Source organism: Ranitomeya variabilis, chromosome 7, assembly GCF_051348905.1.
Source record: "Ranitomeya variabilis isolate aRanVar5 chromosome 7, aRanVar5.hap1, whole genome shotgun sequence".
NCBI classification, from domain to species: Eukaryota; Metazoa; Chordata; class Amphibia; order Anura; family Dendrobatidae; genus Ranitomeya; species Ranitomeya variabilis.
Window position 1 is genome coordinate 150,255,209 of NC_135238.1, and position 26,900 is coordinate 150,282,108.

Below are 26,900 nucleotides of genomic sequence, written 5' to 3' on the forward strand. Positions count from 1 at the left end.
AAATCAATGCCCATCTTGGCACAAAACGTCCGCCAAAATCTAGACACAAACTGGGATCCCCTGTCAGAAACGATATTCTCCGGAATCCCATGCAAACGAACCACGTTCTGAAAAAATAAAGGGACCAACTCAGAGGAGGAAGGCAACTTAGGCAAGGGCACCAAATGAACCATCTTAGAAAAGCGGTCACACACAACCCAGATAACGGACATTTTCTGTGAAACCGGGAGATCAGAAATAAAATCCATGGAAATGTGCGTCCAAGGCCTCTTCGGGATGGGCAAGGATAACAACAACCCACTGGCCCGAGAACAGCAAGGCTTAGCTCGAGCACACACTTCACAAGACTGCACAAAGGTACGCACATCCCTAGACAAGGAAGGCCACCAAAAAGACCTGGCCACCAAGTCTCTAGTACCAAATATTCCAGGATGACCAGCCAACACAGAAGAATGGACCTCGGAGATGACTCTACTGGTCCAATCATCCGGAACAAACAGTCTTTCTGGTGGACAACGATCCGGTTTATCCACCTGAAACTCCTGCAATGCACGTCGCAAGTCTGGGGATACGGCGGACAATATTACCCAATCCCTAAGGATACCAGTAGGCCCAGAGTCTCCAGGAGAGTCAGGCACAAAACTCCTGGAAAGAGCATCTGCCTTCACATTCTTTGAACCTGGCAGGTATGAAACCACGAAATTGAAACGAGAAAAAAACAACGACCAACGAGCCTGTCTAGGATTCAAACGCCTGGCAGACTCAAGGTAAATGAGATTCTTGTGATCAGTCAAGACCACCACACGATGTTTAGCACCCTCAAGCCAATGACGCCACTCCTCAAATGCCCACTTCATGGCCAAAAGCTCCCGATTACCCACATCATAATTGCGCTCGGCGGGCGAGAATTTTCTAGAGAAGAATGCACATGGCTTCATCACCGAGCCATTAGAACTTCTCTGTGACAAAACCGCCCCCGCTCCAATCTCGGAAGCATCAACCTCAACCTGAAAAGGAAGTGAAACATCTGGTTGACACAACACAGGAGCAGAAGAAAACCGGCGCTTAAGTTCCTGAAAGGCCTCCACGGCCGCAGGAGACCAATCAGCAACATCAGCACCCTTTTTAGTCAAATCAGTCAAAGGTTTAACAATACTGGAAAAATTAGCAATGAACCGACGATAAAAATTAGCAAACCCCAAGAACTTCTGAAGGCTCTTAACAGATGTAGGTTGTGTCCAGTCACAAATCGCCTGAACCTTGACGGGATCCATCTCAATAGTAGAAGGAGAAAAAATGTACCCCAAAAAAGAAATCTTCTGGACTCCGAAGAGACACTTTGAGCCCTTCACAAACAGAGAATTGGCCCGCAGAACCTGAAACACCTTCCTAACCTGTAGAACATGAGACTCCCAGTCATCAGAAAACACCAAAATATCATCCAAATACACAATCATAAACTTATCCAGATATTCACGGAAAATATTGTGCATAAAGGACTGAAAGACTGACGGAGCATTGGAGAGTCCAAATGGCATTACCAAATACTCAAAATGGCCCTCAGGCGTATTAAATGCGGTTTTCCACTCATCACCCTGTTTTATCCGCACCAGATTATACGCACCGCGAAGATCTATCTTAGTGAACCACCTAGCCCCCTTAATGCGAGCAAACAAATCAGTCAATAATGGCAATGGATACTGATACTTGACTGTAATCTTATTCAGAAGGCGATAATCTATACAAGGTCTCAGGGAACCATCTTTTTTTGCCACAAAAAAAAACCTGCTCCCAGAGGGGACGAAGATGGACGAATATGTCCCTTTTCCAAGGACTCCTTAATATAATTCCGCATAGCAGTATGCTCTGGCAGTGACAGATTAAATAAACGACCCTTAGGGAACTTACTGCCAGGAATCAATTCTATAGCACAGTCACAATCTCTATGCGGAGGGAGCGAATTGAGCTTAGGCTCCTCAAAAACATCCCTATAGTCAGACAAAAACGCAGGGATCTCAGAAGGAGTAGATGAAGCGATAGAAATCGGAGGTGCATAATCATGAACCCCCTGACATCCCCAGCTTAACACAGACATTGTTTTCCAGTCCAGGACAGGATTATGAGTTTGTAACCATGGCAGACCAAGCACTAGTACATCATGTAAATTATAAAGTACAAGGAAGCGAATCACCTCCTGATGAACGGGAGTCATGCGCATGGTCACTTGTGTCCAATACTGCGGTTTATTCATAGCCAATGGTGTAGAGTCAAATCCCTTCAGAGGGATAGGAACTTCCAGAGGTTCCAGACTAAAACCGCAGCGTTTAGCAAATGACCAATCCATAAGACTCAGGGCAGCGCCCGAATCCACATAGGCATCGACGGAAATGGAAGACAGTGAAAAAATCAGAGTCACAGACAAAATGAACTTAGGCTGCAGAGTACCAATGGCAAAAGATTTATCAACCCTTTTTGTGCGTTTAGAGCATGCTGATATAACATGAGCTGAATCACCACAATAGAAACACAATCCATTTTTCCGCCTATAATTTTGCCGTTCACTTCTGGACTGAATTCTATCACATTGCATAGTCTCAGGTGCCTGTTCAGAAGACACCGCCAACTGGTGCACGGGTTTGCGCTCCCGTAAACGCCGATCAATCTGAATGGCCATAGCCATAGACTCATTCAGACCTGTAGGCGTAGGGAACCCCACCATAATATCCTTAATGGCCTCAGAAAGACCATTTCTGAAGTTTGCAGCCAGGGCGCACTCATTCCACTGAGTAAGCACCGACCATTTCCGAAACTTCTGACAATATATCTCCGCTTCATCATGCCCCTGAGAGAGGGCTAATAAAGCCTTTTCAGCCTGAATCTCCAGGTTAGGTTCCTCATAGAGCAATCCCAATGCCAGAAAAAACGCATCCACACTGAGCAATGCAGGATCCCCTGGTGCCAATGCAAATGCCCAATTCTGAGGGTCGCCCCGCAGGAAAGATATTACAATCTTGACCTGTTGAGCAGGGTCTCCAGAGGAGCGAGATTTTAAAGAAAGATACAATTTACAATTGTTCCTGAAATTCAGGAAGGTAGATCTATCTCCAGAAAAGAACTCTGGAATAGGAATTCTAGGTTCAGACATGGGAGTGTGAACAACAAAATCCTGTATGTTTTGAACTTTTGCCGCGAGATTACTCAGGCTGGAAGCCAAACTCTGGACATCCATGTTAAACAGCTAAGATCAGAGCCATTCAAGGGTTAAGAGGAGGTAAGAAGCAGCTAGACAGCAATTAAGGGCTAGGCAGCAAAACTCTGAAGGGAAAAAAAAAAAAAAAAAATTCCCTTAAACACTTCTCTTTCTCCTGCTTCAGCCCAAACAATTAACACTTTGCTGGCCGGCTATACTGTCATGAATCCCAATGGCTAGGGATAGCACAGGACAAGCAAAGTACAAATATATTACGGACGAGCTCTAGGGTGATGGAACCTGGCCTGACCGCTGCCCTACGCCTGACAAACGCAACTAGAGATAGCCAGGGAGCGTGCCTACGTTGGTTCTAGACGCCACGCACCAGCCTAAGAGCTAACTAGCACTGCAGAGAAAATAAAGACCTCACTTGCCTCCAGCGGAATGAACCCCAAAAGATATAGTTGCCCCCCACATGTATTGACGGTGAAATGAGAGGAAGGCACACACATAGAGATGATATATATAGTTTTAGCAAATTGAGGCCCGCTGTAAACTAGAAAGCAGAACGATACAAAAGGGGACTGAGCGGTCAGCAAAAAACCCTAATCAAAAAAACCATCCTGAGATTACAAGAACCCATGTGCCAACTCATGGCACATGGGGAGAACCTCAGTCCACTAGAGCTACCAGCTAGCATAGAGACATAATAAGCAAGCTGGACAAAAAAACCAAACAACTGAAAATCAGCACTTAGCTTATCCTGAAAGATCTGGGAGCAGGTAGGCAGGAACCAAACAGAGCACATCTGAATACATTGATAGCCGGCAAGGGAAATGACAGAAAGGCCAGGTAAAATAGGAAACACCCAGCCACTGATGGACAGGTGGAAACCAAAGGCCGCAACCCACCAAAGTCACCCAGTACCAGCAGTAACCACCAGAGGGAGCCCACAAACAGAATCCACAACATTCTCCCTGATGCGTTGATCTCGTTTCTCACTCAGCACAATAAATCTCACTTCTTGTCCTTTCTTAGGGCACCGCCGCTATGAAGTGCAGGCGCGGTCCCGTAGCTTTCTCTCTGTTTGCCAGGCCTCTGTCAGGATCCCACCCCTGACAGGGACCCTACCGAATCTTCCCCTGCAACATCCTCTGCCACAAGGTGTTGCCTGGTTCCAACCCAGTCAGCGTTCTCCCTAACTTCCTGCCTAACCCCCAGTTTTACCAGACTGTGAGGAGTGGCCTAATGAATAGTACCCTTAGCTCCCCCTGGAGGCCAGACTGTGAAATGTATTGGTGTATGTGATACCTGGTCAGATGAACTCCTTCAGTGCCATCAGACGTACCATAGCCCCCCTTAGCGGCGGAGCCACAGTACTGCAACGACCAGGACTCTGGGGCGCTGCACTCCCCCCCGGTTAAATCCAGTACTCCTGGACTGGGAAGAAAACAACAATACATGTCAGCAAAAAGACATACAATTTTGAAAATGCAAGTACAAGTCAACTTTTTAACAGAACTTCCCTTTATGGGAGGTGAGGACACTTGAACGTTACAAACATGGTTAAATACTTTTAAATAACTTTACTATAAATAACTTTTCTTACCCAACCGGGTATTCTACTAAGTGCAAAATTTTTAACACTAATCCAACTTTGCCTTTAAGGACGTACCTGCTGAATCCACTAAAGACCTTCTTATAATCACATTATAAGGTTACTGAACATTTTTACATTCTCCTACTTTAAGTCTGCAGGACCGCCTGTCCTAACCGCTCCAGGCCTACTGCCTCTCCTTTCTGTTACATGACGGCCCCTTTCCGCCCGGGCCTACTGTCCTTCCACTACTATACACAGTATAGAACATATCATTTTTCTTTCAGTTTAAGATCACTGAGCCATCTCTGTATGGCTCCTAGGAGGACTCACTGACTAACCCCGTACGGGTTCACTTTCTGTCTTCATTCTCTAACACATTATCAAACATTTCTTACAATCAACTAGTTGGCTACATATAACTTCTTCATATTAGCATCATTACTTTTTCTTTCAAGACATTATTGCCATCTAACCATCTTAAGGCAACACTGTACATAAGTGCAAGATGTGAACATCCCCTTTAAGAGGGGACCAAGTCTCTACGAGGTAGTGCAACTTCTCAAGCCGCAAGTCCGTATGCAGCAAGGACTCCAGTGCAAGTTCCAAGAACCGTATCTTCGCAAAGAGTCCGTCTTTTATATAAAACCAGTAGAGAGCACCTTTAAGAAGGTGCAAACTATATACAAGGAGTTTGTATCATGCATTGTTCATGATTCAGCAGTTCTTGATAACTGGTGCAAAAAGTAGAAAGCAGACAAAAACAATAGGGATCCCGGGTCAACAATGGGATCCCTTTAAGACTTAACCCTGGACGGGTTTTAGCAGCAAAATAGCAAAGAAAAACAATGAACTATTTACAATCATTAAAGCATTTTTGCTTACTCTGATGGTGGCTGTGCAGGGGGTGGTCTTCTGTCCCCGGCCGATGCAATGTCTGTGCTGGTGGTTGGTCTCTCAGGTGCCATCAGATCAGCCGGTGTCTGGATTTGGAGGCTAACCCTGCTTGCAAGCTCGGTGGCTGCTACAAGGCGGACGGTGGTGATTGATCCAGATTTGACAGATCTCGTTACTATCGGGGTCGCGGCAACAGGTGACGCTCCCTCAGGCTCACACCAGTGGACGTTCCGAGCGCACCATCCTTGTGCATTCCGGCGGCGAGTGTAGGTCACCTGATCCCCCTTTTGCAATGGGTCACCATCTCGACTGCAGCAGGGAGTTTTTACATTGTAACTAGTAACGAAGACATCAGTTGGTAGTCCCGGTTCCTGTATGGAGCCCCAACCCCTCTTTGGGTGGAAGGCTAGCACGGTCCCCCGCTTTACCACGTCTTTCCTGTTGTGCGCAGGCTTCCTGCGTTGCGTTTTCGGCATATCAGATTGTTCTGTTTCGTCTCGGTTTTCCAGTGTTGGATCAGACATTGTTTATACTGTTCCCAAGTGAGCACAGCAAGGGTGAGGCTCTCCCCCAGAGCTCCATCCGGCTCGTTCCAGGGGGTGTCCCACCGGAGGATCACCCTGTCTGGGCCCACATCTATGGGTTCTCCCATCTTGGTCGGTAGGGGAGGTACCAGCTTCCCCATCACTTCGGGGGTGAGGACCACCCGTTCTACCGTAAAGGCGCAGTTATTGTTGCTGGGGTGAGGAGCGGTCACAGGAGCGGGATCGGTCAGGGGAACCGGATCGGTCGGGAGAGCAGAATCGGCCGGGGGAGTAGGGGTGCCGTCCATACCTGCGCCTGATGTGATTCCACCGATGTCGATCTGTTCCGTTGACGAGGACACTGGAATCGGCTGCAGCCCGGACCGCGGCTCTTCCGGAGTGGCCTCTTGATGTGGCTCCGCCCTCCATGGCTCCGTGGCTGGGATAGGTAGGCTCGGCTCCTCCACTGGCGGCTCCAAGGAGTTCAGGTCCTTCACCGGCGGTGGACGCGAGTCCGCCTCTGATGGGTGAGGGCAAACCGGGATCACCTCGCCGTTGCTCGGGCACTTGCTGCTCATCGTCGCTGTCTGGCATTCAGCGGCAACGCATGCACCTGGCTCCGCCATTTCTCCGAGGTCGAGCTCCTTCTTTACCTCGTCCCCGCTGTTGCAAATCAGGGGGCGGTTCTCCTCTGTTGCTGGGTAGGTCGTCCTCTCGCAGCAGGAGTCGGAGGGGGCGGTTGCTACTTCTGGCGCCGCTTTGGTAGTCTCCTCCCATGGCACGCCCTTCTTCTTCCTCTGCGCTCCCTGTGACGCTGCAATGGCGGCGACTTTTGGCGGGAACTTTTGGCGGTAAATGGCAGCACACAGTCTTTGCAATAAAGTACAGTCCAAGCACAGTAAATCACAGTTCTAAGGCACACATGACCCGATTCCTCAGGCTTAAGTAGATCCTGTTCATGATGCCAAGTTTTGCAGCGCCCCCACTGCCGCAGGGCCGAGGGGTACCCGGTACCGGGCCTCTGAGTCTCTGCTCTGGGGTTGTCACGGTGGCTAGACCCGGTCCGTGACCCTGCCGAGGGGCGCCCAAGGAAAGGGTGTGAATGGTGGTAGTGGTGCGGTGCAGTAAATAATGAGGACACCAGGTTGCAGTCTCTTTACCTCTTTACTGAAGGCTTCTGGGTCCTCAGTCCGTAATACGGTTAACCGGGCTGCGCAAGTCCGGCCGGTCCGATGGCACCTCCAGAGTTCCCGTTGCAGGTGGAAATCTGTGCCTTCCTTCTGGCGTTTGTGTGTTGTGGTCCTCCCCTGCTGTGCTTACGGGATAGTACCCCACAACTGTTGTGTCTGTTCCTCGTGTTCCCTCACAACAACTCAATTCTGATGTTCTTCTTCTTCTCGCCCCCCAGATCTTATGGTAGGACGCACCCGTATGATGGGAAGGCTCGGAGCTCTTCCGGGACCCTAGAGTCGCCCCTCTCCAAAGGTTGCCCCCTATGTCTGCGTAGGTGATGTAGGTGAGACAGCCAGCCTATAGCTCTCTGCCCTGCCGTTGGTTTGAAGTAATGCTTAGAGCTCTGTACTTCCTCGGCGTTCCGGCCACCGGTTATTTACACCTCAGTAGGATGTTGCCTCGGTCTAACAGCACGACTCCTACTGGTATTTCTCCCTGATGCGTTGATCTCGTTTCTCACTCAGCACAATAAATCTCGCTTCTTGTCCTTTCTTAGGGCACCGCCGCTATGAAGTGCAGGCGCGGTCCCGTAGCTTTCTCTCTGATTGCCAGGCCTCTGTCAGGATCCCACCCCTGACAGGGACCCTACCGAATCTTCCCCTGCAACACCCTCTGCCACAAGGTGTTGCCTGGTTCCAACCCAGTCAGCGTTCTCCCTAACTTCCTGCCTAACCCCCAGTTTTACCAGACTGTGAGGAGTGGCCTAATGAATAGTACCCTTAGCTCCCCCTGGAGGCCAGACTGTGAAATGTATTGGTGTATGTGATACCTGGTCAGATGAACTCCTTCAGTGCCATCAGACGTACCATAGCCCCCCTTAGCGGCGGAGCCACAGTACTGCAACGACTAGGACTCTGGGGCGCTGCATTACCATTTTACTCTAATTAGAGCTTTACACCCCCCCCTTGATATTCTCTTTAGCATCTTCAAAAGGGCCTGGAATGTCTTAAAGTGAACAGGTATGCCTCATCAAAATAAAAAAAGAAACACAAAGAATTACTTCTGCTGCAGAGGATAAGTTCATCTGAGTTACCAGTCTCAGAAACTGCAAATTGACAGCACCTCAGATAACAGCCCTCATTAATGATACACAGATATCAAGTAACAACGAATACCTCTTCATATATTTATAACATAACTTTTACTGAGTTATTATTTAAAAAACCACATCTAAACGTGTATACAACACACAGTGTCAAAGTGCAAAGTGCAGAAAATGAACAAAAACCCAAAACAAACAATTAAAATAGACAGGATACTAGAGACCCTTCCAATACCACTGATATATAGCCAAGGTATTACTTTCACATTTAGTATGTATCAGTATTGCAGGTGTTTGTATCACCAAGAGTCCTTTATATAAATATCAGTAACGCAGCATCTCTAAATGCCAAACATCATGCCTGGATACTGTACATCGTTCGCATATATGGACATCTTAGTGTAGCCATGTCTTTCAGTACACTTTGCACTTTGACACTTGTGTTGTATACATGTTTAGATGTGGTTGTTTTAAATAATAACTCAGTAAAAGTTATGTTTTAAATATATGAAGAGGTATTCGTTGCTACTTTGATCTGATTTTTGTTGGATACCGTAAAAGGCTTTGCTGGTTTACAGATATCAAGTACCATACAGATCTCAATATCAAATGTCCTGAAGAGACTGTGAGAAATTGCCTTTTATGGTTGAATTACTGCAACAAAACCACCACTGAGGACGTCAAAGAGGGAAGACTTGTTTGGACCAAACAATACCGTGACTGAACATCAGTGGACATTTGGACTGTGATTTCATAAGTCAAAATTGTTTTTGGATGACGCAGAAAGGTGAGTGGAAGGTTTCTACATGTGTGATGGTGCTTTGCTGGTGAAACGGTTGGTAATTTATTCCAAATTCATGGTATACTTACCCAACATGGCCACCACAGCATTCTGCAATGATGTGCCATCTCATCTGATTTGCACTTAGTAAGACCAAAATTTGTGTTGAAATAAGACAACAACCTAAAACATACAGGCTATTTATAGACTATGTTATCAAGAGGGAGGTGGATGGAGTGCTTCAAAGCAGAAGACATAGCCTCCACAATCACCCATCCTCAACCCAATTGAGATGGTTGGGAATGAATTGGACTGCAGAGTGAAAGCACAGTAACCAACAAGTGCTCAGCACCTCTATGATCTCCTTCAAGATTTGTCAGAATGTCATTCCAGGTGACTACCTGATGAAATTGCTTGAAATAATGCTAAGGGTGTATGAAGCGGTCATCAGACCAAAAGGGGTGTACTTTCAGGAATGTAACGTGTAACACACATTCTAGCTTGTTTCACAAGTGTTTCTATACTCTTTGTTTCATATGTGCCCCTGGTTTTGCTTCCTTCATTCTGAAGGATTGGAGAGATGTTTGAGTAATGTTGAGGTCTACTTTTTAACCTGAATTCTTTCTATTGTTCCAAAGATGAATTTGACCCATTTGTAGATTACAGACTACAGTCAACTTGGATTCCGTAAAATGTACTATTCTCATGTGTACAACAATCTCTGTGGAAACCATTACATTGTTGGCAGATTTACAACTATGAATGTGCCTCAACATCAAAGTTTTGCATTAAGGGGGACCTGTCACCAAGTCTTTTTTTAAATCATGGCGCTCATACTCAATACTGAAATATTAAATAAGCCAAAATCTTTACAACATTTTGTTTCCATTTTTTCATGATTTATATATCATTAACATATCAATTCTGTGATATCTACAATTCCTCATCTTTTCCTTCATCATGTTGCAATTGCAATGTTGAAGAGTGTAGATTAACTACACCCTTGGAAGGCCACTTTCAGTTGCGTAAATTTTGAAGTTCTAATTTCTATAGGAGCAATATTGTATTTGCTTTATTATTTTTTTTGTGCCATTATTTGCCCCAGGTCAGAGAGATCAACATGTACAGAAACATCATTATGACTCCCTACAAGCAGGAGTTTGATACAACTAATCTGAGAAGATGTTGGGCCGATTGTATGAAGAGCTCTGCATACCATGCCAGGATGGAAGCGGTGAAACAGTTTAATAAAGAGAACCCCTGGAAGAAAAGAGGCATAGCACTGATCCCCCTAAAATTTCCTGTTGCCTTCCTTGTGGCTATTCAAAATCAAGTAAACATTATAAATGTAGCTACAGATTTATTTTAAATGATCAAATTAGTTGAAGAAGAACATCAAAAAGAATAAGCTAAGGGGTCCTTATCAAATAATCAAAGCTGAAAAAAAATATTCTTTATTTTAATAATTGTTGAACTTGATAGAAATAAATTGACCACATGAATAATCATACACAAGCAATGACTAAGGTTAAAGGGAAAGAGATGTGTCCTAAAGTCCCAATAGGCAACCCCATTTTTACCCAACCTATCCGTGGATGGTGGCTCCCTAATATAAGAGATATAGAGCCACCGCTTATTGCGGACTGACCCTATTGGTCCCTATACAACCCTATTTCTCTATTGAGCACCCACCATATATAAAGATATACACCTTGAATGATAAATAAATATCCCAATAATGTTACTACACAGGGTACAGTAAATATAATATGAGCAAATCATGAAAAACAGGAGCATCATCTCACAGCGTTCCATTGGATCCCTTACTGCAGGTCATGGTGCAGAATGCAAGCACCTCTATACCTTACCACTATCCCCTGATGAACCCCTAGAATGGAGAAGGGGGGAAGCATAGGGACTTGGTTTTTGCCCATGAAGAGCCGGTATGGCCATATTGTGATACAAGTATTAATAGCAGTCCTTTTTCTCACTCTTAAATTGAACATGGTTAAAGCTGTTGGATCTGTTGGATATTTTAATATATTGCTCCTGTTTTTCATGATTTGCACAGATTATATGCTCCTGTTTAGTAACCTTATTGGGGTATTTACTTATCATTCAAAGGGTATTTTTTGAAATATGGTGGGTGCTCAATCTGGAAATAGGGTTGTATAGAGAGCAATAGGGTCACTCCACGTTGAGCAGGAGCACCATATTCCTTATATTAGGGTGCTACTGCTGCGGACATGTAGGGGAAAACATAGGGTTACAATATGGACTTCAGAACACAACTCTTAGCCTTTAACCTCAGTTATTGTTTGTGTATGTTTATTCATATCGTCTATTTATTCCTAACAATTTGAATGATTATTAAAATAAAGAATATTTTTCATGGGGTTCAGCTTTGTTTACTCAAAATAGTTTAACTAAATGTAGGTAGATTATTTTTTGCAGTCACACTACCACTTTATTCTTGGGTTTCATGGTGACTCTGGATGCGACTGTCGTGCAGCCAAAGATCCTTATTTGCAGCACAATACAAATGAATGGGAACATCGACAAGCGAGCCTCAAAAAATCCAACTTGCCTTTCATGTCCGCGCTACAAAGGGGGTCGCAATGTAACTTCATTTATTTGTATTGCACAGCTCATAGCAATGTTTACCACATGACTGTATCGTGGCCAGAGTCGCCGTATTGCCCCAGTCTTTAGTCTCAAACCTCATGTTTCCTCCTTGTAAAATAACACCTATACTCACCTCCAAGGTAGTCACCATTCCAGCAGTATCAGCTGTCTCTCCCGGGGATTGCATAACATTATGTCACGCTGTCTCTGTGGCCAATCAGGGCTGACATCACTCTCCTCATCTTTGGGCAAATCACATACTGCACAACCAGAAGAAGTAAGAGCTGCTGCTCTTTCATTTCCTCCGAATGTACAGTATGTGATACATGTGAAGGCAGGAAGAGTGAAGCCAGTGCTGATTGGTCCCAGGGATAGCGTGACACAACAATGTTATGCAATCCCTGGGTGAGACAATGTCGACACCACTGGATCCGCGCTGACACGAAGGTGAGTATAGGTGTTAATATTTTACAAGGGGGAAACCTGAGGATTGAGATGGGGTTGTCTGAGTAGTGGACAACCCCTTTAAGCTTATTCTATTGCTTATAAATGTTAGTTTATAGGTAATATATTGTATATGGTCACTAGTGAACAGTGTAACATAAGATCCTTTTTCTGCTGGTGTTCATGTAGGCTGCTGCACTGGTTCATATATATTGTGATGGCTCAGTGCTGGTGTCACATGGAGGAACTGAAATGGGACAAGGGATTCATACCAAAATTATTCAGGTAAAGCACATTGCTGATTGTCTGTTTTGCAAGTCACTATTATGTTACAATGTTATTTTTAGAGAAGTCAGCAGTAATATATTCTTGAATGACATTTGGCACGACCCTTTCACTAAATGTTAAAAAAAAGGAAAATTAGTGCATTATAAAACTATAAGAAGTGTTCAACAATCTCATATATTATCTTAATTTAAACTATAGATTGCCAGCCGAGAGTTGGGGATACCCATGTCCTACATCCACATTTGTGAAACAAACACTGGCTCTGTGCCCAATACAATTGCCACAGCTGCCACAGTTGGAGCGGATGTAAATGGCATGGCAGTGAAGGTATGCTATATCTCACATGATATACATCGGCACACTCCCAGATGTGCTAGTAGTCGCTGTTATCACTGAAGTTATTTCACTGCCTTTCTACACAGGATGCTTGTGAGAAACTTCGCAAACGGCTTCAACCGATTGTCAGCAAAAACCCTAAAGGCAATTGGAAAAGTTGGGTAGGTTGATTTCACGTCACTTTGGCATGATGCTGATTATGAAGCATAGCGGTCATTTGGAAGAAAATGTAAAACAAATGCGCAATCCTATGTAGCACATGATATCTGTGCTTTTCTTCCACTTTTTGTTTCTCTGTCTTGGTTCTTATGTCTACCTAAAGATGTCTGACCCACCAGAAATATTTCTTTAATTTTTCAAGTGAGGTGTTGGCATATACTTTGCTGGCTGAGATGCCACCAGATTGCACCTCTGACTTCCTTCTCCTTCTCACAAGTCATTGCCGTGACCCTATCCATCCATCTATCTATCTATCTATCTATCTATCTATCTATCTCTACTATTGTACATGTTCCTATGTACTTTTGCGTATATACAGCTCTGGCAAAAATTAAGAGACCACTGCAAAATTTTCAGTTTGTCTGATTTTTCTCTTCATAGGCATATTTTTGAGTAAAATGTAAATTGTTTTTTTATTCTATAAACTTCTGACAACGTCTCCGAATTTCCAAGCAATAAATTTTGTATTTTTTTTCTGAAAAGAAGAAATGGTCAAAATATAAAAAAATAACCAGTGCTTTCATACCTCAAATAATGCAAAGAAAACAAGTTCATAATCATTTAGAAACAACAATACTAATGTTTTAACTCAGGAAGAGTTCAGAAATCAATATTTTGTGGAATAACCATGATTTTTAATCACAGCTTTCATGCGTCTTGGCATGCTTTCCTCCAGTCTTTCACACTGCTTCTGGCGCAAAAATGTAAGCAGTTCTTTGTTTGATGGCTGGTGACTATTCATCATCTTCTTGATTACATTCCAGAGGTTTCCAGTGGGGTTCAGGTCTGGAGATTGGGCTGCCATGACAGGGTTTTGATGTGGTGGTCTCTTAATTTTTGCCAGAGCTGTATAATATATACAGTATGTGTATATATATATACAGTGTGTCCGTAAAGTCATGGTGCAATTTTGACCAGTCACTGGAAAGCAACAAAATACGATAGAATTGTGAAATCTGCTCCAAATAAAAGAAAAACGCTCTCAGTTTGATACCTATTCAGTGCAGTTCGATGTGGGCTCCATTTGTTGCCCTACACACATCCAAACAATAGCATAAGCTTGTGGTTGCATGATGTCACGGACCTGGCAGTGTATTAATCAGAGTTCAGTTTATCAGGGGTCAACCTGACTGGGGCTCTCAGCAACAGCTTAAATGAGTTTGTGTTTGATTGGTTCTCGTTATCTCTCCTCATGAACAGGTCTGATATGATAAGAGTGCACCATGACTTTACGGACACACTGTATATACAGTACAGACCAAAAGTTTGGATACACCTTCTCATTTAAAGATTTTTAAGAGAATGTCAAGAGTGTGCAAAGCAGTCATCAAAGCAAAAGGTGGCTACTTTGAAGAACGAGAATATAAGACATAATTTCAATTGTTTCACACTTTTTTGTTAAGTATATAATTCCACATGTGTTAATTCATAGTTTTGTTGTCTTCAGTGTGAATGTGCAATTTTCATAGTCATGAAAATACAGAAAAATCTTTAAATGAGAAGGTGTGTCCAAACTTTTGGTCTGTACTGTATATATATATATATATATATATATATACACAGTATATATTTTCTCCATGAATATTATCTGAATTACATTCCCTTAAATGATGTAAGCAAGAAGAAACATTAGGAGAGTGTGATGCATGGTCATACTGGCTGGGGTGGCAGCAGATTGTCAGTCAGCAAGCAAAACAACAGGGTCCTGGTTCATGAAGACCAGTGTTGTTCATGTAAGTCTTAATAAGGGGTTTACTGAAGTCAGACACACGCGTCTTAAGCTACTTTCACACTAGCGTTGTTGGCTGTACGTCGCAATACGTCGTTTAGGAGAAAAAAACGCATCCTGCAAAGTTGTCTGCAGGATGCGTTTTTTCCCCATAGACTAACATTAGCGACGCATTGCGACGTATCGCCACACGTCGCAACCGTCGTGCGATGGTTGCGTCGTGTTTTGGCGGACCGTCGGCACAAAAAAATGTTACATGTAACTTTTTTGTGCGTCGAGTCCGACATTTTCGACCGCGCATGCCGAAACTCCGCCCCCTCCTCCCCGGACCTTACAATGGGGCAGTGGAAGCGTCGAAACACTGCTTCCGCTGCCCACGTCGGGCATTTCTTTCACAACGCGCGTCGGCACGTCAGGCCGACGCATAGCGACGGCCCCATGCCGACGCTAGTGTGAAAGCAGCCTTAATATGTCAGACACATCTGAAAATTGGCATATGCCTCCGTGTGCCTTGTCACAAATCTTACTCCAGTCGGAGTTGATGGAATTGGGTGAAACTGGAATAAATGCAAAATAAGTCACTCAGTTTTTAAGCAACTCTGGGTTGCACAAAAATGTTGAGACTTTCCAAAGCGATTTATGCCACAATTCTGGTGTACTTGCTTTAATGAATCTCCAGTCATTTATATGGTAATAGCAGTTAGCTTGCAGTCAGCATAGGTCATCCATTTAAAAAAAAAAAAAAAATCACTTTAATGTTACTGGGCTGCAATAGCAGATATAATACATAGACTGTTTCTGGCAGAAAGCAGGCATGTTTTCTTAATGGTGGACAAACTCCTGTAAAGGGGTTATCAGGCCTGAATCTATAAGTCTGCAAACTTACGAATTCCCCAGTGCACGCACAGTGCTATGCGTGGACTCACCGGGTTTCTGACCCGGGACAGGAGGGTATGTATGAGTTACACATTCTCACCGCCAGTGGGCGTGACCTCACTCCATACACTTATATGGGGTGTGGCCTCGCCCTGTCTAGTGGCACGGTTGCCCAGAGGGCGTGACAGACTAGAAGGTATGGAGAGAGACCACGCCCAGTGCCTGGGAGTAAGTATAAGGCCGGGATCACACATGCGAGAAACACGGCCGAGTCTGGCATGTTAATACCCAGCACTGCCGCCGTCACTCCGGAGCGGAGCGTGCAGCCGCATAGCAATACATGGAGCCGCACGCTCCGCTCCTGAGTGCAGGCGGCAGGGCCAGGTATTAACATGCGAGACTCGGCCATGTGTCTCGCATGTGTGATCTCGGCCTCTCTCATACATACTGGTCCTGGGTCTGAAAACCCACGAATCACCGCAGTGGGGGGGGTTCATAAGTGTGCAGCCACAAGCAGTGATTACAGACTTATCGATTGATTACCTTGTTTGAAGATCTACTGTCCCATGATTGATTTCTAGACCGATTGTACAGTATATCTCCCATACAGTATACATTATTATTATATAATATCTCACAAGGGGAACAGTGTTAAAGAAAATCCATTATATCGTACTGCATTAATATTCACTATCATCTGAAACTTTTGTTTATGGTAATGATTTGCTTTTTATAGGTAGAAGAAGCTTTTCAAGAGAGAATCAGCCTTTCAGCCACAGGATTTTTCAGGTAGGACACATTGTTTCATGATCGTTCTTCAGGGGACAACCGCTCTCTTGCCTCCCAGCTTCCAGGCTGTTGAAGAAGATTGACATTTTGGGCCGGCAGCATGATTGCACCCCTTTTCTGCACTGTGCGCTCTACCATGCTTTAAACAAAAGGAGCTTTACCTCTGTAGAGGAGAGAAGGGGGATTGAAGCTTTTCCAATGAAGTAATCTGGACAGCTTCAGGGCCTGCAGGATTTAAAGCAAAGAACTTGCAAGTAGACACTCGTTGCCTAGGATATCTGCTGCCTCTGATACACTGCAGAGGTAGCCAGTAAATTAGCCAATGAGCTGTACACTATAGAAATCGCCCTTGTGAATGGAGAGGATTTTTAATAAGAGGTAAAGTGCAAAGTTGCTTATTTTTACAAGCACTTTGCAATTTTACCCATTTAACAAGACGAGAATAACCCTTTCATTTTTCTGCTGATACATAAAAGATAATAACCTCTTATGTCTCTTACATAATGGGTTGATCTTTGCTACGTGCAGCCTCCCAAGATCATAAAATAGTCACCTGAAAGGTTGGAGCTGTTATTTCCAGAGCAGCACTGGTATCAGCAATGGGAACGAGCGATCACAAATTTCTTTGCAAATAGTGAAATAAAGCAATTGTATTTTTGTCTGCTCACTTTATTGAATTGTGTGATATTTTATCCTTCTCACACGCAGAGGTTACGACACCCACATGGACTGGGAGAAAGGAGAAGGCCATCCATTCCAATACTGTGTGTTTGGGGCGGCCTGTTCAGAGGTGGAAGTTGATTGCCTAACAGGAGATTATAAGGTAACGGATGAAAACTTCTTCCAATGACAAACGTGTTCCTTCTGTTTGAGTTTCACCTCTCTTATGTTCCAGCAATATATGTCATCTCACTTTATCTTCAGAAATTCCTTATTGGTATCCAAAGGCTAGTTTTTTAAAAAAATGTTATATGTTGTAGTCCTTTAAACATCCTTTAGATCTGTGTGAAGGTCTTCTCCTTGAGACCCCCATTGATGGCTCAAAAGATTGTGCAGCTCTGCAGGAAGAAATGCTGAGCTCCTGCATGACAGCGTGCAAAGCGGGGTACGGACCTATGGACCTTTCACTGTGCCCATCGGCCTGTGTGCGCACTCACATTCAAGTCCTGAGCACTTCTGCAAGGTCATTTGAAAAACCCTCCCAATCTCCAGGATGTGTCGGGGGCTACAACATATAAAACTACTTGTAAAAGTTTCGCTACATTTGATAAAAAATTCATCTGATGAAAATTAATTTATATTCATTTTTTTGCAATTTGTTCTTGTATTGACAGAACATTAGGGCAGATATCATCATGGACACTGGTTGTAGCATTAATCCAGCCGTGGATGTGGGACAGGTACTGTATATTATCAGTGAACATTTATTTTCCTGCTAATTAGAATGGCTCTTGCATATTATGGCTTTATTTTTTAGAGACAGCCATGGCGGTGCATTCGCCCTCTACTAGTCGTCCTAATATCTTCCATTTTATGCAGAAGCATTTTTTTTCTATTGCATTCTATACATATATTTTATATTCCATACATTTCTCTAGGTAGGACTACATTCAAGTTGTTTGCTTTTAAACAAAAGCATAAATGGCAAACTATGAGCTTTGCACATATTTAAAGGGGTATTTTTAAATTGGAAGTTATCCAGAATTCAGTAGAAAAGGAATAATTTCACAATCTCTAGGAATTCGACTGCTGGGACCCCCACCGGTCCCAAAACTTGGGAGCCCCGTATGAATGGAGCAGTGATTGATCATGCACACTGGCACTACAATAAGAATGAATGAAGTGCCAAAGACCAGGAGAACACAACACTCGGTTATCTCCAACGGACCCCTTAAGAATTAATGGAGCAGAGGTGGGCATGATCCATCACCTTTCACGTAGGTGGAAGTACCTGCGATTGGACACCCATGGATATGGAATAACTTCTAAGCTTCAGAATACCCATTTAACTTTTCTTTTCAGGCTCTCTTGAGCACATACATTTTTTACACATGAACTTTAATTATTCTTTTACAAAACATACACTCACACTTGATGCAAAACTACATAAAGGCACTTCCATGTGTATAAAGGGCATTTATTGACTTTTAGGATTGCTACTTCCAAAAGGTAGCTTATTTCACAGTGGATTATTACATGGCCTATAAGTCTCCTTACTCCAACTTGACACTCTCCACAAAGAAACTTTACCAATTGGGCTCCCAGTCAGAGGTCTCTCACCTAGTCTAATCAGTTTCCCAGCTTTGCACTGATGAGGAGCAAGTATCCAATGTCTCCAAATGGAGTTTCTTGTTAGGATAAAAGTCAAAGTCATGTGACAAAAAGCCACCCTAAATAGGCTATTTGCATACTTCTAGATTGATAACAGGTTGTGCTGCGTCCATCTCTTGGTGTTTGAGGTTCGTTGTCATCTGCCTTGTTCTGGTTTAAATTACAATCAGAAGAAAGGACAAATAATATCCAGCAGTTTAACTCAACAGAGCTGGATTCCTCATACAACACGGATTTATTAAGCAAGGGATTAGAAACGATTCAGACAAAAAAATGCCTTTAAAATGTTGCTGCTATAAGACAACCCCCTCTGGGCTTGTCTGTGCTTCAGTTTTATGTGATTTTAGAGTTCATTCACACAGAGATCTTTTTTTTTACTTTAAATATTTTTAATATTTTTGTTGGATTTTAACATTAATAAGAAACTAAAACATTCCAAATATGTGTAACTAGATGGTGGCCCGATTCTAACGCATCGGATATTCTAGGATATATATGTATGTATATAGCAGCTACATAGTATATAGCACAGGCCACAAAGTATATAGGAGCCATGTAGAATATAGCAGACAAATACTACGTGGCCTGTGCTATATACTACTGTATGTGGCTGCTATATACATACATACATATTGTAGAATACCCGATGCGTTAATACAGGCCACGCAGTATATAGCAGTGGCCACGCAGTATATAACACAGGCGACGCAGTATATAGCAGCAACGCAGTATATAACACAGGCCACGTAATATATAGCACAGCCCACGCAGTGCAAAACACAGCCCACGCAGTATATAACACTGCCCATGTAGTATATAGCAGCCACGCGGTATATAACACAGCCCACATAGTATACAGCAGTGTGTGTACCATATCCCTGTTTAAAAAAATAATTAAAATAAAAAGTAGTTATATACTCACCCACCAGGATCCATCGAAGCTCTGGAGATGCGCGTGCGGCTACCGCCATCTTCCGTTCCCAGGATGCTTTGCGAAATTACCCACATGACTTAGCGGTCTAGTGAGACCACTAAGTCTTCTGGGTAATTTCACAATGCATCTCTGGGAACGGAAGATGGCGGGAGCCGCGCGTGCCTCGGCGGACTACAGAGGGTGAGAATAGCAGGTTTTTTGTTTTTTTATTATTTTTAACATTACATCTTTTTACTATTGATGCTGCATAGGCAGCATCAATAGTAAAAAGTTGGGGACACACAGGGTTAATAGCAGCGATAACTGAGTGCGTTACCCGCGGCATAACGCATTGTGTTACCACTAGCATTAACCCTGTGTTAGCGGTGATCGGAGGGGAGTTTGCGGGCATCGGGCACTGACTGCAAGGGAGTAGGGAGGGACTAATCGGACTGTGCCTGTCGCTGATTGGTCGCGGCAGCCATGACAGGCAGCTGGCGAGACCAATCAGCGACGCGGGATTTCCATTACGGAAGTTGAGGACAGAAAGACGGAAGTACCCCTTAGACAATTATATATATATAGATAATAAACAATAAAAAGTTCATGTTTATTAATAAGTTATTATTAAATATCACAATAAAAGTATAACCAGCTTAATGAGGTATTAATGTGGAAAATAAGGAAAACCAGCACCAAACAACTTATGACATACCTTTTCAAGCTTACTCGGCGGACCAGCAGTGTACGGCTTGCAAAATCCCAAGTGCAACACCTGAAACGATCCACGTCGTACAAAGTCCAGGCCAAAGAATTGTGTGTGTGCTAGTGTAATACCCACAATGGCGTTGGTTTCCTCATGGGGAGAGTGATGTCACGCTTGGAAGAAAGGGAAGATCTCTTCTATCAGGTAAACAGAAACATGCAACATGTTCGCACTCCAGGCCAGAAGGGGGAGCTCTGAACCCGGTTTTCAGGGGAAGTTCCCTAGATATATATTCTGGCTGGAGGGGAAATGAGGGAGTAGTCTGGAGCAGACAGAGGAGGAGTGAGGTGTCTGTCAGGAAGACAGAAGAGAGCAGTTGGACAGTGAGTGTCAGAAGGACTGAAGGGGCCGTGCAGCCAGAGTTGCTGCAGCTCCTGGAGAAAGAGAATAAAGAAGGAAAGAACAGATTGTAGAGAGCATGCAGAAGAGCAAAGCACAGGAGAGTGACATCTGGGAAGCATGGCTGTGACTTTGCTACCTCCCTGGCAGAGCGCGGATACGGGTAGCTGGAAGACCGAGGCTGTGTTGGACTCTAGGAGGCAAAGCAGAAACCGGCAGGACAGCTGGACTATGTTACCTGTCCGCCCTAATACCCAGGAGGCACAGTGGCGCATAGAGCCTGGGTCCTGATAGAGACTCTATAAAAAGGCTCGAGCCACCTGTCATACGGGTTTGTGTCCCACCTTTATGGAGGACAGAGAGGAACTATGGGGACCTTGCTAGAAGCCATAGGCAGTAAGGGACTACAACATCAAAGAGCTGGTAGGAAGGCTTTCATCTCCACCTGGTAAAGGGGACTCTGAACTTGTTTCCAAGCCGGCCGGACCCTGCCTGTACCTGTGATCTAGTGCCCTGGACTGCAGTTGCCTGAAGCCTACAGTAAACCAGGTAAAGAGACTGCAAACCTGTGTCCTTCGTTCTTTACTGCACCACTCACCATCTTCACCTACATACCGGGAGCCCTGGGGACCTACTTCACCTGTGGGAAATTATACCATCTCAGCTGCCTTAACATCACCCCAGTGGACCCCTTTAAGCAGCGTCAGTCTCCACTGACCAAATACCACAGGTGGCGTCATGAACACAAACTTTATTCAAAACCCCTTTAAGGATATACCCTTTAACATGGGCGCCAGGGCCATGGACCGGGTCGCAGCCACTGTGACATCCCCCTTTAAGTACCGGACCTGGTACCGAGTACCCCACGGGCCTGGCAGGCGATCCACTAGAGGAATGTAAAGGAGAATGTAAGGTGGAAAAAGAAAGAAAGAATGGGAAAAAGAAGGGAAAAAATACAAAACCACGACTTAATGAAACCAGCATTTCAGAGGAGACCACATCTGCCACAATATTCTACTTTAAGTATTATTTTCTGACAACCAAATTGCCAGGTCATTCCCCTCACTGAATAATCTCATACATGTATATTGGTGATGAAAAGCCTCGAGGCGATTGTTATCACGTGCAATCATATTTTCCATAGTAAAATATTGTTAACATGTTAAAGCCATTCACCCAAAGTAGGAGTTTTTGTGGATTTCCAGTGACATTGAATAATAGACATAGCTGTTAGAAAGTGCCTAAGGAAATCTTTCTTTGCCTTTGACACTGAATCTTGAGTAATGGAGAGTAGAACTATTTGGGAGGAGAGTGTGACTTTGTTACAAGTGAGACTATTGTACAGTGAGAAAATTGAATTCTATAACCCACAAACACAGGGCCGCCATCAGGGCTTACTGCCCTGAATGGCGTATGGGGCCCGGTGGGCAGAGGGGCCCGCATCGGGCCCCGTCTCATCTGCTTACCGGGCCCCTATCGGCAGGCTAAACCGGGCCCTTAGTGGTGCTGCGGCAACACTATTGACGTGCGGGTGCGGGCCCGCGCCTGCCCATCAATAGTTAACAGCCGCCAGCAAATCGAAGGCTGGCAGCTGACGTCAGCCGCAGCGCGCACGTTGCCGGCATCTGACGTTAGTGTCAGTTGCCGGCAAGTGCGTACTTCAGCTGAGTGGAGGGAGCTTCGCCTTCACTGCAGGAGCGCAGCCAGGTAAGAAGAACTTTTTTATTATTATTATTGAGAGCGGCTATCCGGGGGACCCGGGTCAGAATGCTGGACACACTGGGGGTAGAATGCTGGAGCACTGGCGGCAGAATGCTGGACACACTGGGGCAGAATGCTGGACACACTGGGGGCAGAATGCTGGACACACTGAGGCAGAATGCTGGAGCACTGGGGCAGAATGCTGGACATACTGGGGGTAGAATGCTGGACACACTGGGGGTAGAATGCTGGACACACTGGGGGCAGAATGCTGGAGCACTGGGGGTAGAATGCTGGAGAGACTGGGGCAGAATGCTGGACACACTGGGGGCAGAATGCTGGACACACTGGGGGCAGAATGCTGGACACACTGGGGGCAGAATGCTGGACACACTGGGGGCAGAATGCTGGACACACTGGGGGCAGAATGCTGGACACACTGGGGGCAGAATGCTGGACACACTGGGGGAAGAATGCTGGACATGCAGCGCCCCAGAGTCCTGGTCGTTGCAGTACTGTGGCTCCGCCACTAAGGGGAGCTATGGTACGTCTGATGGCACTGAAGGAGTTCATCTGAGCAGGTATCACAGACACCAATACATTTCACCGCCGGGCCTCCAGGGGGAGCTAAGGGTTCTATTTACTAGGCCACTCTCCACAACACTGGTAAAACTGGGGGTCAGGCAGGAAGTTAGAGAGAAAGCTGACTGGGTTGGAGCCAGGCAACACCTTGTGGCAGAGGGTGTTGCAGGAGAAGATTCGGTAGGGTCTCTGTCAGGGGTGGGATCCTGACAGAGGCTTGGCAAACTGAGAGAACGTAACGGGACCGTGCCTGCTCAGTATAGCGGCGGTGCCCAAGGAAGGACTAGAAGTGAGATAGATTGTGCTGAGTGAGAAACGAGATCAAAGCAACAAGGAGAATACCAGTAGGGGTCGTGCTGTAAGACCGAGGCAACATCCTATTGAGGCGCAAACAACCGGTGGCCGGAACGCCGAAGGAAGTATTTCTATATACAGCTTCAGGCAATACTTCGAACCTACGGCAGGACAGTCAGTCTCAGGCGGGCTGTCTCACCTAAATCACCTATGCAGTCTTGTGGAGAGGGGCGACTCTAGGGTCCCGGAAAAGCTCCGAGCCTACCCGTCAAACGGGTGCCGTCCCAACCGTAACATCAGGGAGGGACGGAGGATTAGCAGAACATCATCTAATCGAGTTGTGAGGGAACTTAAGAAACAGACACCAGTTGTGGGGACTTTCCGTAAGCACAGCAGGGAAGGACCGCAACACATAGCGCTAGAAGGAAGGCACAGATTTCCACCTGTAAAGAGAACTCTGGAGGTGCCATTGGACCGGCCGGGCTTGCGCAGCCTGGTTATCCGGAGTCCGGACTGAGGACCCAGAGATCTTCAGTAAAGAGGTAAAGAGACTGCAACCTGGTGTCCTCGTTATTTGTTGCACCGCACCACTACCACACCACCATCCATCACATCTACTATTCACTGTGCGCCCCTCGGCAGGGTCACGGACTGGGCCTAGCCACCGTGACAACCCCAGAGCAGAGACTAAGAGGCCCGGTACCGGGTACCCCTCGGCCCTGCGGCAGTGGGGGCGCTACAGACACACTGGGGGAAGAATGCTGGACACACTGGGGGAAGAATGCTGGACACACTGGGGGAAGAATGCTGGACACACTGGGGGAAGAATGCTGGACACACTGGGGGAAGAATGCTGGAGCACTGGCGCAGAATGCTGGAGCACTGGGGGCAGAATGCTGGAGACACTGGGGGCAGAATGCTGGAGACACTGGGGGCAGAATGCTGGAGACACTGGGGGCAGAATGCTGGAGACACTTGGGGCAGAATGCTGGAGACACTGGGGGCAGAATGCTGGAGACACTGGGGGCAGAATGCTGGAGACACTGGGGGCAGAATGCTGGACACACTGGGGGCAGAATGCTGGACACACTGGGGGCAGAATGCTGGACACACTGGGGGCAGGACTGGAGACGCTGGGGGCAGAATGCTGGACACACTGGGGGCAGAATGCTGCACACACTGAGGCAGAATGCTGGACACACTGGGGGCAGGACTGGAGACACTGGGGGCAGAATGCTGGACACACTGAGGCAGAATGCTGGACACACTGGGGGCAGGACTGGAGACAGGTGGGGCAAGAATGGAGATACGGGCATGATTGGAGACACGGGGCAGAATGAAAGACATGGGACAGGATTGGATCATGGGGCAGGATGGATATGATGGAGACAGAAGGGTCAGGATGGGGTCTCATCTGCTTACCGGGCCCCTATCGGCAGGCTAAACCGGGCCCTAAGTGGTGCTGCGGCAACACTATTGACGTGCGGGTGCGGGCCCGCGCCTGCCCATCAATAGTTAACATCCGCCAGGAAATCGGAGGCTGGCAGCTGACGTCAGCCGCAGCGCGCACGTTGCCGGCATCTGACGTCAGTGTCAATTGCCGGCAAGTGCGCGCTTCAGCTGAGTGGAGGGAGCTTCGCCTTCACCGCAGGAGCGCGGCCAGGTAAGAAGAACTTTTTTATTATTATTATTATTATTAAGAGCGGCTATCCGGGGGACCCGGGTCAGAATGCTGGACACACTGGGGGTAGAATGCTGGAGCACTGGGGGCAGAATGCTGGACACACTGGGGCAGAATGCTGGACACACTGGGGGCAGAATGCTGGACACACTGGGGGCAGAATGCTGGACACACTGGGGGCAGAATGCTGGACACACTGGGGGCAGAATGCTGGACACACTGGGGGCAGAATGCTGGACACACTGGGGGCAGAATGCTGGACACACTGGGGGCAGAATGCTGGACACACTGGGGGCAGAATGCTGGACACACTGGGGGCAGAATGCTGGACACACTGGGGGCAGAATGCTGGACACACTGGGGGCAGAATGCTGGAGCACTGGGGGCAGAATGCTGGAGCACTGGGGGCAGAATGCTGGAGCACTGGGGCAGAATGCTGGACACACTGGGGGTAGAATGCTGGAGCACTGGGGGCAGAATGCTGGACACACTGGTGCAGAATGCTGGAGCACTGGGGGTAGAATGCTGGAGAGACTGGGGCAGAATGCTGGACACACTGGGGCAGAATGCTGGAGCACTGGGGGCAGAATGCTGCACACACTGAGGCAGAATGCTGGACACACTGGGGGCAGAATGCTGGACACACTGGGGGCAGAATGCTGGACACACTGGGGGCAGAATGCTGGACACACTGGGGGCAGAATGCTGGACACACTGGGGGCAGAATGCTGGACACACTGGGGGCAGAATGCTGGAGCACAGGGGGCAGAATGCTGGAGCACTGGGGGCAGAATGCTGGAGCACTGGGGCAGAATGCTGGACACACTGGGGGTAGAATGCTGGAGCACTGGGGGCAGAATGCTGGACACACTGGTGCAGAATGCTGGAGCACTGGGGGTAGAATGCTGGAGAGACTGGGGCAGAATGCTGGACACACTGGGGCAGAATGCTGGAGCACTGGGGGCAGAATGCTGCACACACTGAGGCAGAATGCTGGACACACTGGGGGCAGGACTGGAGACACTGGGGGCAGAATGCTGGACACACTGAGGCAGAATGCTGGACACACTGGGGGCTGGACTGGAGACACTGGGGGCAGAATGCTGGACACACTGAGGCAGAATGCTGGACACACTGGGGCAGGACTGGAGACAGGTGGGGCAAGAATGGAGATACGGGCATGATTGGAGACACGGGGCAGAATGAAAGACATGGGGCAGGATTGGATCATGGGGCAGGATGGATATGATGGAGACAGAAGGGCCAGGATGGGGAGATCATATAGGGCAGGATGGGGAGATCATATGGGGCAGAATGGATACTCATGAGGGCAGGATGGGAGAACATATGGCTGAAGCCAGGAATGAGACACACGGGGCCCAGGATGGGGAATATTATTACCATAGGGGCTAATTAAGGGATATTACTGCATTCATGTATTTATTTTATTTTTTGAGGATAATGTTTTAAATGGGGGGCGATCCTGTTACTGTGTAGAGTGACACTATGTCGCCTTTTTTTCTTCATGTGGTGTAATGTAGAAGTTGGGAAAAATTAAGTAATGTATTCTGTAAGCGGAGCTCGAGATAACTGTGTTATTCCCTGCAGAGACGAGCCCTGGCTGGATGAAGTGACGGCGGTCTGTGCTGGATGAAAGATGAATTACTTTATCTAGAGACGTCACTGGTGAGTCAGAGTGTTACCTATACACTGACACTATACA

At 46.3% G+C, this 26,900-nt stretch overlaps 1 protein-coding gene across 1 annotated transcript in view; it reads left to right on the forward strand.

Moving 5' to 3' along the window:
• Positions 1 to 26,900, forward strand: part of LOC143784152 (aldehyde oxidase 1-like) — a 254,105-nt gene that overhangs the window by 165,330 nt on the left and 61,875 nt on the right. Inside the window, exons 26-32 of the mRNA XM_077272027.1 lie at positions 10,370 to 10,597; positions 12,523 to 12,618; positions 12,820 to 12,948; positions 13,044 to 13,118; positions 16,518 to 16,570; positions 17,279 to 17,393; positions 17,905 to 17,970. Coding sequence (XP_077128142.1) covers positions 10,370 to 10,597; positions 12,523 to 12,618; positions 12,820 to 12,948; positions 13,044 to 13,118; positions 16,518 to 16,570; positions 17,279 to 17,393; positions 17,905 to 17,970 — 762 coding nt within the window. The remainder of the gene's footprint in view (positions 1 to 10,369; positions 10,598 to 12,522; positions 12,619 to 12,819; positions 12,949 to 13,043; positions 13,119 to 16,517; positions 16,571 to 17,278; positions 17,394 to 17,904; positions 17,971 to 26,900) is intronic.